Here is a 15,580-nt window from a genome sequence, read left to right on the forward strand (position 1 = left end):
CCTTTAAACAATGCTAAATGCTCAAAATACGTATATTTCACCCAATTTATCGCAGTTAGATGAATTAACGTAAGCCTTGAAAGTAACCGTCGATTTCGACGGGTTTCCCCTAGTTATATATTATTATTATAAAAAAGCACGTGCTTGAACTATCTACGCTCTGTATAATGTTAACCTGAAGGTGTGTTGAAGAATATAAAATAGAAGATGCGAAGACCATGCACTCAGAGGTCATAACATATAAGAAAAGAAAGACCGAGTCGGGATATAAAATACTTATGTTTATTGTTTGTAAGAGTTAATTCAGAAGGATTTACTACACTATTTACTAACCAGGGAGTATCGCATCTACAGTTCATGTCTATAAATATCCACAATTTGTGATCTCCTCCTTAAAGCTGGATTACAGGACAACACTACCGACTCGGTAGGAAGGTGTGTAGGATGCAGCTACTGTACTCGAAATCAAGTGTGTTTGAATCGGACGCCAATCAAATGTTCATGGTTTTCCAAATCGGCACAATTGCTGTTTTATTGTACAATCATCTGATTTCAAATGTTTATCAAGTCTATAATCCGATGGAAGGAATAGGGGGTCACGTGACATTTGATTGAGATGTTTTTCCTATTAAAATTGCCAAAATTTACCTTCAAGCCTGTTAGGTATACATTCAACCTGGCTGTTCTGAATTATATTCAGCTAGTTTCAATTGACTTTACTCGATTCCCCTGCGTATATGATATGGGCCAACAGCTCGTTTATTTAAACAAAACCCACCAGCTTAAGACAAGATTGCCACAAAATATACGCTTAGGTCTGCGCAAAATGTCAACCAAAAAAAGCTTAGGGTAAAAAAAGCAAGTTATTAATACCAATAATACCATTGTATTGTAATATTACCTTTGTAAAACTACACTTCATGGCTATACAGCTTTTCAATCTCTTATCTCAAAAACTAAAATAAATAAATCATTCAAAACTATTTAATAAAAAACTAAAACAATATCTACATGATCTTACTATCTATTTTATGTCTAAAATTTATGACATCCAAGTTCTGGAATATACATTCTTGATTGTGTTGAATGTGGTTGAATACGAGTTTTTGCCGTACTCTATGGCTAGATTATTTAGGCGGTCAGTTCTTCCAAATGTCTGTCAATTATAGTAGTTTATTATTCAGTTTTTTTTCAACCAAGCCAACCTTCAACTTCATTCAATTTCAATTTTAAAAATGTTGTCTGCTCTTTCTTTAGTCTTAAGTCTTCCCTTCCAACAAAACCAACTGCTTTTAGTTTTGTTTATGTCCCCTGTTTTGTTTCAGTTTAAGGATACATATTAAGTGTCTGTTGCGTGTATTGACTTAAATGTTTCATCTAATTTTCTGTAATATTATTTATTTTGTGGTTTGTTCAAGTTTAAAGCCAGTTCGGTTCGGGTTCGACAGACAAGGTCTATGAATGCTCTTGTTTACATATTGGCCCAGCTTTAGAGTATTTTAAAACAGGTACATAGCCCCATTGACTATTGCACACTTACTTTACTTTATTCCCTATTTTTTATGAATAAGTAATCATTCAAGATTGATTGCAATAAATATATTTGTTAAGTACAAATCTAGCCTAATGACAAACATGAATAGGCCTAAATATTAGTCTAGGCCTATGCCTATTATGATACATTTTATGTAAGAATGAGTAGCCTATGTTTAATCTATGATTATATAATTTGAACAAGAATGAGAGTATTATGATTTAGTAAAACATTAAATTACATTATATGTTAAACTACATAAAATGTCTGCAAAACAACCATTGACAGCTTAGGTTTGGACGAGTACGAGGTATTAGGAGTAGCTTTATGAGAGACCGAGAGATAATGACAAGTAAAAGTTCCACTAGCCTAACTTGAACCAATAAATGCTAAGACGTTTAAGTTAGGCTTAGAATGCAAAGACAAACGTAAAAGTCATCTAGAAATGCCACTGATGGTTGGTTAGTGATGGTTGATCATTACAGGGACTAAGTTAATCAGTTCTTATTAATTGGAGGCACCTATACTAATTAATTACCATTTGGGCATGTGATGAAGGTAGATCTGTAAGTTATCTATGCTAATTCATGGTTATATTATTATGTGATTTGACGTTAGGTTACCTACATTAGAAAGGTAAGTTAGAGTTGAGGAATAAAAAATAAACTGAGTTTCATGTTACCTTCATGGACTGTTTTTGCACTACCGGTACCTATTGAAAAAAGTTAGCCGGTTTAACACAGGAAATAATCATTTAAAAAATACCTGGATTTAAACAGCTAGGTATTTGCTCTCCAAATACCTTCCCTTCAAATGTTAGGTGCCACTAGAACTTGGACTCGCACAAATCATCATATCTGAAACTCACAATAAACCATCAATGCTTAATTTAATCTTTATGATGTTTTTGTACCATACACTTAGGACCCTATCCTTAAAAAAACTGATTGCATTTTCAGATTCCGCACGAAAAGAATTGAAAGTAAAACCATAGCCTAGATTAAACATACTCCTTTATGTTTAATCTATGGTAAGACATAGACATTTAAAATTTGTAATCGGTGAAACTTTATTCGGGTAGACTTCCGTATCTGTTGGCACAAACAACCGAATGAAAATATGGATTATTTGATTGTTTCATTCGATATATTCATCGGTTGTTTGTGCCAACAGATACGGAAGTCTACCCCTTTATTCACCTTTTACCAAAAATTGTTGGCAGTGACGATATGCTACCGGTACCTAATAAATTAACTTACTGTAGAATCTTTTTTTAAAGGCTGTATCTTTTAGGTTTTTCTAACTAGGATTTCTACATCAAACTTAGGCCTACTTTTACGTGTTTACCTGTAAGAAAATACTGCGAGGTTATAAGTTTGCATTTTAAAATCTAGTTTCAAACTCAAAGCTTAAAGATGAACTCGTTTTGCATTCAACGAATCAACACATAATTTTGTTTCAGGTTATAATGGCAGAAGATAATTCTTTTTCTGAACTTGAAAATTTGAAAAAAGATATTCTTCTAAATCCTACATTAGTTGTTGGACCTTATTATCAGGGTAAGTTGTCTTTAATACCTACTGTATGCAACTTCTAATAATAACTTAACCTTTCATTTGTATTTAATGCAGTATGTTTAACTTACACTGTTTAGGTGATTATCATTTTATCATACCTAAATACAACAACTGTGCAACCTAACTTAACACGTTCACTGCGGGCCACTCACTGGTGAGTGCCGGCATTGCCTACATTCCATTCAATTTCTGAGCAGCAGCACACCAGGAAGAAAGGGTATTTTTATGTCTGTGTTTAGCTAGAAATGTGTGCTTTAAGTTATTGTGGTAGAGAAAATTCCCGTAAAAACCCCTTCATGTACCTATGCTTTGAAATCAACTTGTTGTCCCGTTTTTTCTCTCTCCTATTGGCAATACAATGGGACCGGCTGGTTTCAGACAGTGCTGCTATTTGTGGATGTTTCAGCAAACTACGTCAACTCTCTAGTCGTAACGCAGAACATCACCGCTCGTCATTTGCTATTCGTCAGACTAATTTGAAAGCCAAATGGATCCGCTCGTCGCTGCGCTGCACTGGGGTTATGCCCGCCTTTTCGTGGGCCGCAGCGAATGTGTTAATAATTCAATGGCAGTAAAGAGTCCTTGAATCATAACGAGAGTGTGCAGTATCAACATAGCAGATTGTACCCACTGTCTGAGTCTATTACCACTCCCATAGTTTTTGTTTTTAATAATTATTAATATTTGTTTTCATAAAACCAACCTAATATTTACAACCTGCATGATCTTCAGAATAGCACAATGTTAAATATCACTTTAAAAATATCCCTATTGACTTAAAACACAATACAAGTTTTTTGTTTTGTTTCGTTTTGAAATACTGGTATTCTCTTTTAGTTGGAATAATGTAGATTATCTGATGCTTTAAATGTTGTTTTAATTCAAACCTTTTAGGCCAAAATTCCTGGGTCATTGTTAATTGCCATCTAATCAATTTAGCAATTGTTATCAGCCAAACTTGTTTGAACAGTTAATTCCTAGTTTTGCATTGTTCCATGTTTTATATGCCATGTATATCCACATCTTAAAAACTGTTTTACTTTGTTCAAAGTGTTATGTTGACGTTTTTCAGACATTCATAAGCACATAGCCGATGTGTATTTAGCAAACAAACAAGAACTTAAAGGAATCTACCACCTTACCGAGGCGCATGCAGCAACTTTACGGCAACAGACAGTAATCAGATACGACTATAAACAAGACTTGTAAGTTTTAGTGTAGGCCTAATTTCAACCTCAGTGTTGTAGACATGGGTTTTACAGGCTTAAGGCCTGTTTTGCCAGAAGCGGCTGGTGCGTCTGACGCTTATGTTAGCAATGATCGTTAGAGCAATAATCGCTTAGCGTCCATCGCTAAGGCTATTTTGTCAGAAGTGTCTGTTCCTTGTGATTATTTGATCAGTGAGTGGTTTTCTTTGGTGACGAAAGGAGTAGTGTTTTGAAAAAAGAGCCGTAAAAAAGCAAAGTGAAGTATTTATTAACCGAGGAATTGGAGGATGAAGAGATTTTAGAACTATTGTGCAAACCCAGGAAAGAAGTGCGTTTTATTTTTTTTAATAGGCCTGAAGAGGGATATTATATAAATTAATAATAGAAAATCACCCCCGTTCTAGAAAAGTGGGGTGTGCTGAAATGGTTTTTAACTTTTACTATTTTCTTCGCTATTAAACCCCCTCTTTGATTGTGACATGTCATTAAACTTATAAACTGGGTAAAAAACACAACTTTTAAAAAATCAGAAAAGTCGAGCAGCAAAACTTATGTTTCTTCTTCTAATATCGCTAGTGACTGCGTCTCCGTCTGCTACAAGAGCAGTGGTTCTCGATAGATGCTAGCGACTCAGTTACAGACACTGACTCATTTGGCCGCTCAAATCTAAGTAGATTTTTGGATACGCCAACCAGTTGCAAGGGAAAAAATCGATGAGACATTTCAATGTATGCCTTTGGTATTACAAAACTCTCTTAGGATTAAAGATCTAATATACACTCCTTCTCAAGAAGATATTTAAATTTAGTGAACTACTGGGGTTGTGAGTGTGGGGTATACAGAAATTACATTTTTAAATAATTTATTATGTGATATTCTTGGTCTAGAACTTGTACCTAACTCACTTATTTTGCTGTCTCTAGGATCAAAAGTAACAGAACCACAAGTTCAAAAATCCCAGTTGAACAAGGAATACAGAAAAAATATGTTGATTTCCAAAGTGATCTAGCCAAGGATGAAGAAAATGGATTGTTGGCTCGTCTGCAAGAAATGCCTAAAGGTACGTTGTCTGCAGTATTTAAAAGCTACACGATGCATCTAATTCCAGAAATTCTGCAATAGATGTACAACAGCGTCGCGGTATTAATTTAGTTGTGAACATGCATTTCTCAAGGTTGAATTGTACAAACTTTACTTACACTATCATAGTTAACATTTTAGTTCTATTTTAAACTACTAAATTTAGTCCATTTAGTGCTGATGTTTAAAACCATTCTGTAACTTAAGTTCTTTTTTATATTTTAAGAATTTATACTATTAATTTTATTTTATTACATATTTAATTTTAGGGCCCATGTTACAAATATTTTAAATGTAATATAGGCTACTCATTGACACTATTCAATGTACCAAGCATGTACAGATGACGAATAAAGATATTTTGATTTGATTTGATTTGAAACTACGGTAGCTTAGATAGTAACAGTGTGTATAAATTAATTTTTTCAAATGAAGATAGGTACTCGAGCTAATAGGCTAAGTGAGACAATTTTCTGGTAACTTCTAATGACTCATTTATCATTTATTTCTTACAGAATGGACAGTGGTGCAGATCACAAGAGAGCTAACACCTTCGGAACAGTTGAAAGTCAGACCCAAAGACACTCCTTCAGAGCCAGCGAACATCTACATTACTCGGCTACATTGCGGTGAAACTCTCAAGTAAGGTTTTTCATTGAAGCTTATACCTTCTTTGAAAAAAACTATAGCCTAACCTAATAAATACAGAGTGTGTTCATAGATCTTAGGAAAAGAATTGCATTGCAAATTTATGTAGGCCTATAGTGAACTGAAAATCTTCAAAATAGTTTCCTTCTGAGTTGATCCACCGCTGTCAGCAAGTTTTTCACTATCGGAAGGCTTCCTGAAAGTCAGCTATTGTAATTATGTTCAGAATCTTCGTCGAAGCTATTTGAACTGCTGTGGCAGTGCCGAACCACTTCCCTTTTAACTCCTTCTTCTTATCGAAGAACAAAAAGAAGTCGCTGCGGGAGCGTTGCCACGTTGTTTCGGGCCAAAATCTGGGGGACTGCCCAAAATTGGGTAGACTGCAATTTTGCCACACGCCGGTGCTTCTGATAATCCTTGTGCATTTTCGGTACAAGTATTTCACAGTGACCTTCCACATGAAATCTTACGGAACCATTTGAAACACTGTAGGCTACCCTTAGTTCAAATTCATTCAATCCGTTATGAGTGTAATGCTCAAGCGTCGATCAATGTTAAAAACTTCTTCAGTTTGGCCAGATTTTCTTGGTTCCGGGTCGTTGCAGGCCTTCAACGTGATCATATGCAATTGTCTAAAGCTGGAATGGTTGGACAAATATTTAAGTATTTACTCCTGGTTCGATAATAAGGAATATTTTCAAAGATGCAAATACTTAATAAACCTAGAAGAAATTAATACCAAAAAAAAGAAAAAAAAATATTGTGTTGTTTTATTTGATCTTTGAACCTGCTTTGCCAAAACTATTATAATAGAATAATAGAATCATTCTTAAATATTTTACTAATTCGTTAAATAGAAAAAATTATAGAAAAGTACCTATCCTAAACGTTGCTTTAGTAGGCTACATTAAATAAAAGAATACAGTACAGACTAATTTCATTATATTGTGAAAATTGCAACTTTTTCAGGGAGAACAATCCGATAACAGTTCTAGTAGAAAAGCCGGAGAAATCACCAGGAATGCCAACTGTATATGAATTGATGAAACAGGCGATAGAATGTCTACGAACTAAGAAAACAAGACCACAAGAGATAAGAAAAGAAAGGGAGAAAGGATCACAATATATCAAGGTAGTTGTTTAATGTGTTTTTTCTTGTTATTCTATGTTGTATATTTTATTTTCCATCTTAGTTTTAAGAACTAGAATTATATTAGATTACCTTTGTTGTTGTAGCCTGTAGTTCTTGAGGCCCTATGCATTTCACCAGCTTGTGTGGCTTCTTAAGGGGTCTTGTTAAGTTATTTTCTTATAACAGACTTATTTACAAAAATATTTACATATTTTTTATATCTAGTGATCCCGTGTGTGTCTGGCGGAATGCATATTGTGACCAAACATCTTACGTACAAGAACTACTGGCTACATTCACAAAGGTAATCTAATATTCTGTGTTGGTAACAAATTTGATGGAGTAGGTGTAATATGTTTCTATATTTACAATAGGTTGTCCAGTTTAGATGTGCAGCACAGTAAGGGATAGGCTTACCAAGTATTCCTTGCCTTGTGAACCGGGCTAATACTGAACCCACTTTCCAATTGGGAACCTCAACTCATGATTAACTGTATTCATTCATTCAGACATTATGTTATTACATAGATTCTATCAAAATTCTCCTCTAATTTAAAACTGCTCGCCTGACAAAAAGGCAAAAGGCATTGGTACTGAGTAAAGTCAGTAGCTTTTTGATGGTTTTAAACTTTCCTGATCATAGGGCTTTAAACAAATGGTCCTGGCAAATAACAGCTGATCATAGTCAGTAACAAAGCTTGTAGCATCTCGCTTCATTCTACACTCACCCTTCACTCATATTTGGGTTAAAATACACACAAATACAGGTGTAAAATAAAGCTGGCGTCCCCATATCAATTGGTAATGGTATTGCTATTAACCTATACATTATTGCATGTCTAATCCAGCGATAATATTTTCATTTCCTTATTGTTATTTGGAATTATTATTCTTTCAGGATGTGGCCGAAGCAATGTCGAGCAAAATGCTGAAAGAATGGAAATGTCTATTCACAGGCAGGCTTTGCTGCAATACTTACAACCAGAAGATTCGTGCTTGTATAGACAAAGTGGTCAATAGTGACAAATTCAAAACATACAAGTAAGGTGAAGAATTTAAAACTCGAGTTTTGCTTTAAGGCAGCAGTAATGATAAAAATACAGTTTTTGTTTTTGGTGTGGCTAGTGGCATTTTAAATGTGAAATTTTAAAGAGAAAGCGGTCCTAACGGCAAAATTTTTGGCAGATATCAAGAGATCAAACTCTTCACTCTAAAAACCCAAATTTAAATTAAATTTGAAGATTTTTGCTAGTTCAGCAGAGTATTTTGTACAAAATTGTGTGCATTTTGAACCACTGAACTGTGTATTTGTTTTGATGCACCTCCCGTCAACATGACTCTGTGTGTCCTTCGTTGTTACGATCAACCTGACCGCAATAACATAGACTAACCAACACAAGTAGACTTTTCATCCCATTGTAATTTTTGAAGCTCTTTTTCGAGTCTAGTTCATGTACTGTGACACTGATCGCTAGTGTCGACGAAAGTTTGATTCTATTATTTTAAGGTTAATTTCATGATTTGAGCTTTACTGTTTGGTTATATATCTAGGGGACGAGTTATTGTTTATAATTAGTTATTAACATTTGGTTAAACGAGGTTGTAAATGAAAATGACTGAAATAACAAGAAAAAATTTGTAAACAAAACACAACCTCTACAGTGCACTAATTTGTTACCAGGATGGACGGCAAAGATCGCCAACTGCTGTACCAAGTGGTGGACGGCTGTGTTTATCTGAACAAAGCCGAGATCCATTCGGCTGTTTGCTGTCTCGTTGATTCCAAGGAGTTAGGTATTGACCTTATCAAAGCAATAAATGCCTTCAAGGAGGATATGGCCATGCTGCTGGCCGCCCGAAGATATCCTGTTATACTTATTGTGGATGATGTAAGTACGCATTAATTAGTATTAGTATCTGCTGGTTTAGACTTTTAGCCAATTTGCCCGTAGAAAATAGTTATTTGTGTAACTAAACTAGTGTACAAAGTGGGACATTGTGCTCACAGTTTTTCCTACAGGTACTAAAAAGAATACAAATAAATACTTGTAGATGAGTCGATGGCTCATTTGGTAGGGTCACGGACTTTGGGCAGTGATGTTGAGGGTTCAGATCCTGGTTGCCGCAAACATTTTATCAGTACAGTTCACCTTTGTACTGCACAGGATCACCCCTTGCTTTGCTGGATCTCGTTCCACGCATGGGCAGTTAATCCATGTGGACAGGCAAATGCAAAGTTAAAAGAGGCCGCCAACTTTTAAAAAAAATCTAGTCTTTCAAACACGTTTTAGGTTAGGTCAAATCCAATCGTTGAACAAAATGGGAAACCCCGCACCAGCTGATTGTAGTCGTAGTATCTTAAAGCCAACTTATTTTCAAGGGTACACTACACATATTATGTGCCTACAAGCACATTGTTTTGTCTTATTTGGTTGGAATAGGCTACTTAAGTGCGGGGAAAAATGAGTGGCAAAAGTAAGTAAATGCATCAATTAGCTACTTTCTGTACTCTAATAAGTATGTAATAAGTTGTTAATTAAATGTGAAAAACCTATTTTTAGTTGGGACAAGAGTTTGGTTAGGTGTCGAAATGAGAAGGAGTGTTCAGTCCAAAACATTGTCACATTACACTTGTTTGGTTTGGTTCAGCTACATAATTCAACACTTATTTCCCCCTTAGAGACATACACAAATTCCAATTTAATTTGAAAATTGTTGTGTCAAAATTGTTCTAAAAAATGAAAGATAATTTGAGCTGAAAATAGTTAATCTATCTATACTATTATAAAAAAGAGGTGGTTGCTGTATGTGTGTATGTGTGTATGGGAAAAGTAAACTCGAAAAATACTGGTCGGATTGGGCTGAAATTTGGCATGATGATAGCTCACATTCCCGATTAACATATAGGCATATTCTTATTTCAAAAATCCTTTCGGGCTCCGCCCCAGTGGCTCTGGAGTTTCCCATGTTAACCTTATGAGAAATGGAATTATTGAATCTTAACAGCTGTTTCAATTAAACAAGTTGGTTCTGTTCTATGATGTTCAATAGCATTAAAGTTACAAGGATTACCAACAGGGTGCAGCACTATTATTTCTTTTACATTTATGACAACAGTTAATTTGCAACCAAAAGGTGAGTGAGCGTAGCGAACGAGCTCCAACCTAAAGGTGAGTGAGCGTAGCGAACAAACTTCAACCAGGACGTGATTGAGCCATGCGAACGAGATAATCTTGAAAATTAAGAAGTTAAACGGGGCAAAGCCCGCGGGTTACAGCTAGTAGTTTATAAACTTGTCACAATTCTAACAATGTTCTATTATAGTTATGTCACCAAATATCACATTTATGACATAGAATTGATAGTGTAGTAACGAATATTTTTTTCATGTCCAGGCACTGGATGGGTTGCCTTGGGAGATGTTGCCAATGTTCAAAAAGCACCCAGTGTCTAGAGTGCCTTCAATACACTTTCTGCATGCTTTGTACCACGAGCATAAGAGTCAAATCGTGGATGGCTGCAGGTAAATATTTGTTGCAAACTGTTGATATTTCTTTTGGATTGCATAAATTGTGGTAGGGTAATGTTAATGTACTCAAAAAATTGGTGTTTAGTTTAAGGGTTCATTGTAGACATTTTCAATCACTAAGTAGGCTACGCATTAAACTTAACTAGAGGTCGTCCAGTGGTCGAAAACTCGACTATACACAGACTTCTATATTTTTCACCTCACACTGTAAATCAAACATGTGATTGGAAATTCTTACATTTGTTTTGATTTTCTGTTTACATTTTGTTGTTATTTCGTCACCAGCATGGCAACCCATAAAGCCCATGTTAATTTTTTGTTAATTTCAAATTCATTTTTTGTACTTATCTTTGAGCCTATTTTAATTCATAAAGAGATTCTGCACACCTACAGGAAAATAGCTTGTTTTAATATAGATGGTATTTAAATAGGAAATTGATCCAACAATTTGATGCGAATATTTTATTAGAAATCGAGCGAGGTTACAAATGGTAATTCGGTTAGTCTGCAGGTTTGTTGCACCAGGGGTATTTGCACTTTGCAGCTTTGTTTTTACATTATTGAAAAGGTTATGTGACAATAGTTGATTTTGTTTTTCCAGATTAGTTTCAAATCTCGACTTGGGCTTCTATGTGGTAAATCCTGGGCAAGATTTGAAGGAGATGGAGTCTCGACTGATGGGTTTTCTGCAGAAGCGTGTGCCACAGTGGAAAGGCGTATCGGGCCAGAGTCCGTCTGAGAATGAGTTCTGCTCTGCTCTGGTTGATCATAATGTTTTCCTGTAAGTAATCAGTTGTATGGCTGTGTGTCAGTGGCGGACCCAGGGCATGATTTCCGGATTGGGGGGGGAGTTGGATTGTAAGGGTAGACTTTCAGTGGAGGGGGGGGGGGGTCCTGAGGAAATGGAGGGTCAAGGGGGGCCATCCCTGAAAATTTTTGGAAAATTTGAACTGTAAACTCATGTTTGTAGAGAATCTACAATTTAAAACTATAGTATTTTAACTAGATTTATTTACCAATGTCTGGGGGGGGGGGGAAGGGGCGATTTCCCCTTTGCCCCCTTAGATCCCCACTGCTGTGTGTTTACCAATTCTGTTATTAAGCATTTTTTGAAGTGTTTCTTGTAGATAAGGAGTGTGTAATTCATTTGTTTATTAATTGTTACATGCAATCGTTTTGGTCACCACCAACCAATTCATTTCAGAATTTAGGGTGAGTTTATTTAAATATTGTATAGTTCTATATTTATTTGTTAGTAATATAATTAAATTTCAGGAATCTAGCTAACTTTATTTAGTTAAAAAAATTTACTAAGTCAGTAGTGCACTTGCAAAGTGGATACTCACTACAGTAATAAATTGAAAACAAGAAATCCTCAGTTAGCTTTATTTTAGTCGGGCTTTTCCAGGTCTCGGATTGTTTTGATTCAAATTTAATTAATGAAATTGTATGGTATATTCTTAAATTAATTACCAACAAATGTAAAAAAAAGCTTTCTGAAAATTAATTGATTCAACAAATGAACTAAAGTTCTCACATGTGACATACTGGTGAGAAGAATGGTTTAGTACATAATTATTTTTTGATATGTAAGAAAGCAATTTATTATGTTCATATTCTTCATGAATATCCTTTCACAGTTAACTTATTTTAGAATCGTGGTCTTCGGGCAACGACCGTGACTCGACTGCGTTAATGTTGCTTAAAAGCTGCTTACTAGCCAAAAACTACTAAAAAAATTACTAAAAATAACTAGTCAAAATTTACATTAATATTTGAGATTCTCACAGATATTGTGGTCACTTTAACGGCTCACACTACCTCCGCCCAGAAGACATTTCCCAGTTGCGAGTGGTCGCCTTGCCACTACTGTTTGGCTGCAGTAGTGTCGCCCTGCAGGATCTCGGTGGTAGAGCGGAACCTACTGGCGTCTCAGACAAATACATAATGGCCGGCAGGTAAATGGTGTACAGTTTTTGTATCACAAAATCCAAAATTTCAGCATGTAGGCCTACTTTATTTAAAAAATGTTGAACTACTGTAGAAACCTATGCACCCAAAGATGTTTTTAGAAGAAAATTTGTTGTCAATGATCAGAATCTATGTTTTGTCATTTCCATTTGTCAACAAAATATTTCTATAGACAATGCCGAAGAACACAAAAACAAAAACAGTAGTATGCATTAGCATTTAACAATTGGGATGTATAAAAGGGAAAAGTACAATGTAGGCCTACTTGTCAGACTAACGGATATTCAGGATTTTGCATTGATCCCAGTTCCCAGAAGATGACAATTCATCACCTTAAAAATACTTCATGGATAGACATAAAGACAGGAGTTGGTCTAGTATAACCAATCCATTCAGAAAAATCAATTTTGTAAAACTATAAGAAACGGTATTGGTAACTAGAATAGATTTTTCAGGCATCAGTATCGAGAATTGATAAATTTGTTTATAGACAAATCACTAGTTTAAAAAACAACATATTATATCAATATATAATACAATGATCAGACTGTAAATATTTGTTGTGTTGGAAGTGCCTGTGTAATAGGCATGCTGTGGACTGTCACCAGTGATGACACAGATTGTATGACCGTCATGATACTCAACAGCTGGCTACCTGGTGAACCGATAGATCTCAAGCCCTTCCGCACAACAGGGGACATGCTCGCGCCAAACAAGGTAGGCCTACTTAGGGGCTACAATAATTATGGTCCAATTGAAAATTTTGCCCTTAGGGGTAGTGGTGGTAGGGGGTAGCACAAAATTTTCAAATAGCAAGTATAGTCGAGTTTGGTATCATTTTGCAGGTCTTGACGAAACATAACAATTAACATAAAGAAAATAGAAGTCGGACCATTAATAACAAACTGGCAGTTCAAAGTTACTTTTAATAACCATTGTCTTAATCATTTTTAGCTGCCATTTTTTTATTAATGGTCCAATTTCTATTTTCTTTATGTTAATTGTTATGTTTCGTCACGACCTGCAAAATGATACCAAACTCGACTATACTTGCTATTTGAAAATTTTGTGCTACCCCTAAGGGCAAACTTTTCAAAACTGACTATAATTATTGTAGCCCTTCATATCCAAACAAGTTGCTGCAAACCGATTTCAAATATCTCAAATAGTTAAAGGGGGTGCAAGTTAATTTTCAGCTACCCTCATGGTTATTTGGATTTGAAACGTTTTAGGGCGCCATTTTGTTATTAGTGGGCCGATTTTGGGTTTCTTTATGTCAATTTTTATGTTTCATCAAGACCTGTAAAATGATACCAAACTCGACTGTGCTTGTCATTTGAAAATGTTGAGCTACCCCATACCCCCACTACCCCTAAGGGCAAAAATTTCAAAATTTACCATAATCCATAACTATTGTAGCCCGTCATACATAAGAAGGTTGCTACAAACAGATTTCAAATATCTCAAATGGTTGAAAAGTTAAGGGGTTGTGTAAGTTACTTTTCAGCCACCCTGTATAGTTTTACATGAAAACAGTGTTAAGTGTAGCTCTTCTGAGATTATTTATTCCTAGGTTTAGTTTTGTGTTTTCCTACTCAAACTTACTTACTTCTGTTATTTAGGAGGTTATTGTTGACATTTCCCATCATGATTGTAAAAAAACTAATACCCAACGTTTTGGGATTTGGGTATAAGTGATTTTTTTTTACCTCTCCAAACATGTTCCATTTCTTCTGTCATCTGCTATCTTCAGATTTCCATCTAAGTTCCATGTGTCTTGCCTCGTCCAAACCATAACAATATTTTTCTAAAGCTGTCAATACTACCTTATGTGTCCCTTTAAATTTTGTAGCTCAAGCCTCTAGTGCAGGATCTTTTCATTTTTTACTTTTCCGGAAGTGCGAGGATTAAACATCTTTTGGTCCATTAGGTTGAAGCATTTACCCCGGTAATGTCTCCACTTGCGAACAGCCTTGTCTCTTCCTCAGCTCAAGACTTAACTATAACTATGTATGTATTAGTGGATGGTGTATACTGATCTGAATTTATTTTTAGGAGCCAGAACTATTGCGTTTGATGCGCTTTGCGAGGGAGACATCTCAAGCTTACAGTAACGCTGCGGCTTTAGTAGCCAGAGGTATCCCCATCAAGATGGTGGAAAATAAATAGTCACTTTTACTCTTAAGTATTTAAGTTTTGTAATTTTTGCAAACAAAACCGTTATACCTCACCAAAAGGATGTCTGTAAATAAGAATAATTATTGTAAATTATTAATTTAATATTTTTATTCCAATGTAAAATATTCTTAATGATCAGTATAGTTGGTCTTGTATGTACTGTATAAGTTTTTGTAATGAGTAATATACTATCTATGTTTATATTTCGTATTTTTTCTGTTTTGTTTTTGTTAATAATGATGAGTACCTAGTGGTTTTTGTAATAAATACGTTTTTAGCCAATCTTTTAATTTTTTTTCCTAGTATAGGCCTGAGTTGCTAATTTTATTACCGCATTATTGTGATTTTATAATTGAGAAGAATTGTGGTATCATTAAATTTAGTTTGTCTCGATGGTATTTAAATTCTAGTATACATGGAAGGCAATAGATGTAATATACTGATGTAAAACTGTTAAAGTTTTCTTCGCATTCAATAATTTTTTAAACAAAATATTCCAAAGTGTTGTGAAATCTACTTGCAAACTGTTTTACTTATTCACCACCAATGAAGTTAGACATCACATTCCATGTTGGCATTATTGGAAATTTTATAATATTGGGAAAATAACTTGGTTAAATTGAGCTACAGTGGAGTGTAAATATTTTTTTCTTTCTTACACATTTAACATTTAATGCTGAATTGAAAGGGAAACTAAAAATGATGGCAACTTTTATGTCCCCA

General features: G+C 35.0%; 1 protein-coding gene across 1 annotated transcript; it reads left to right on the forward strand.

The window, feature by feature from the left end:
* The first annotated feature begins 1,442 nt into the window (after positions 1-1,442).
* LOC128997018 (uncharacterized) lies at positions 1,443-14,998 on the forward strand. Its single transcript, XM_054422596.1, has 13 exons — positions 1,443-1,498; positions 2,991-3,093; positions 4,184-4,316; positions 5,243-5,379; positions 5,915-6,041; positions 7,017-7,179; positions 8,078-8,220; positions 8,861-9,068; positions 10,575-10,702; positions 11,310-11,489; positions 12,499-12,666; positions 13,252-13,396; positions 14,735-14,998. Exons 2-13 carry the CDS (start codon positions 3,003-3,005, stop codon positions 14,846-14,848), a joined length of 1,737 nt encoding a protein of 578 aa, XP_054278571.1. The 5' UTR covers positions 1,443-1,498; positions 2,991-3,002; the 3' UTR covers positions 14,849-14,998.
* Positions 14,999-15,580: the final 582 nt, after the last annotated feature.

This window comes from Macrosteles quadrilineatus, unplaced genomic scaffold (genome assembly GCF_028750875.1).
Source record: "Macrosteles quadrilineatus isolate MER2022 unplaced genomic scaffold, UCM_ALF_1.0 Scaffold_6__1_contigs__length_79288215, whole genome shotgun sequence".
Taxonomy (NCBI): Eukaryota; Metazoa; Arthropoda; class Insecta; order Hemiptera; family Cicadellidae; genus Macrosteles; species Macrosteles quadrilineatus.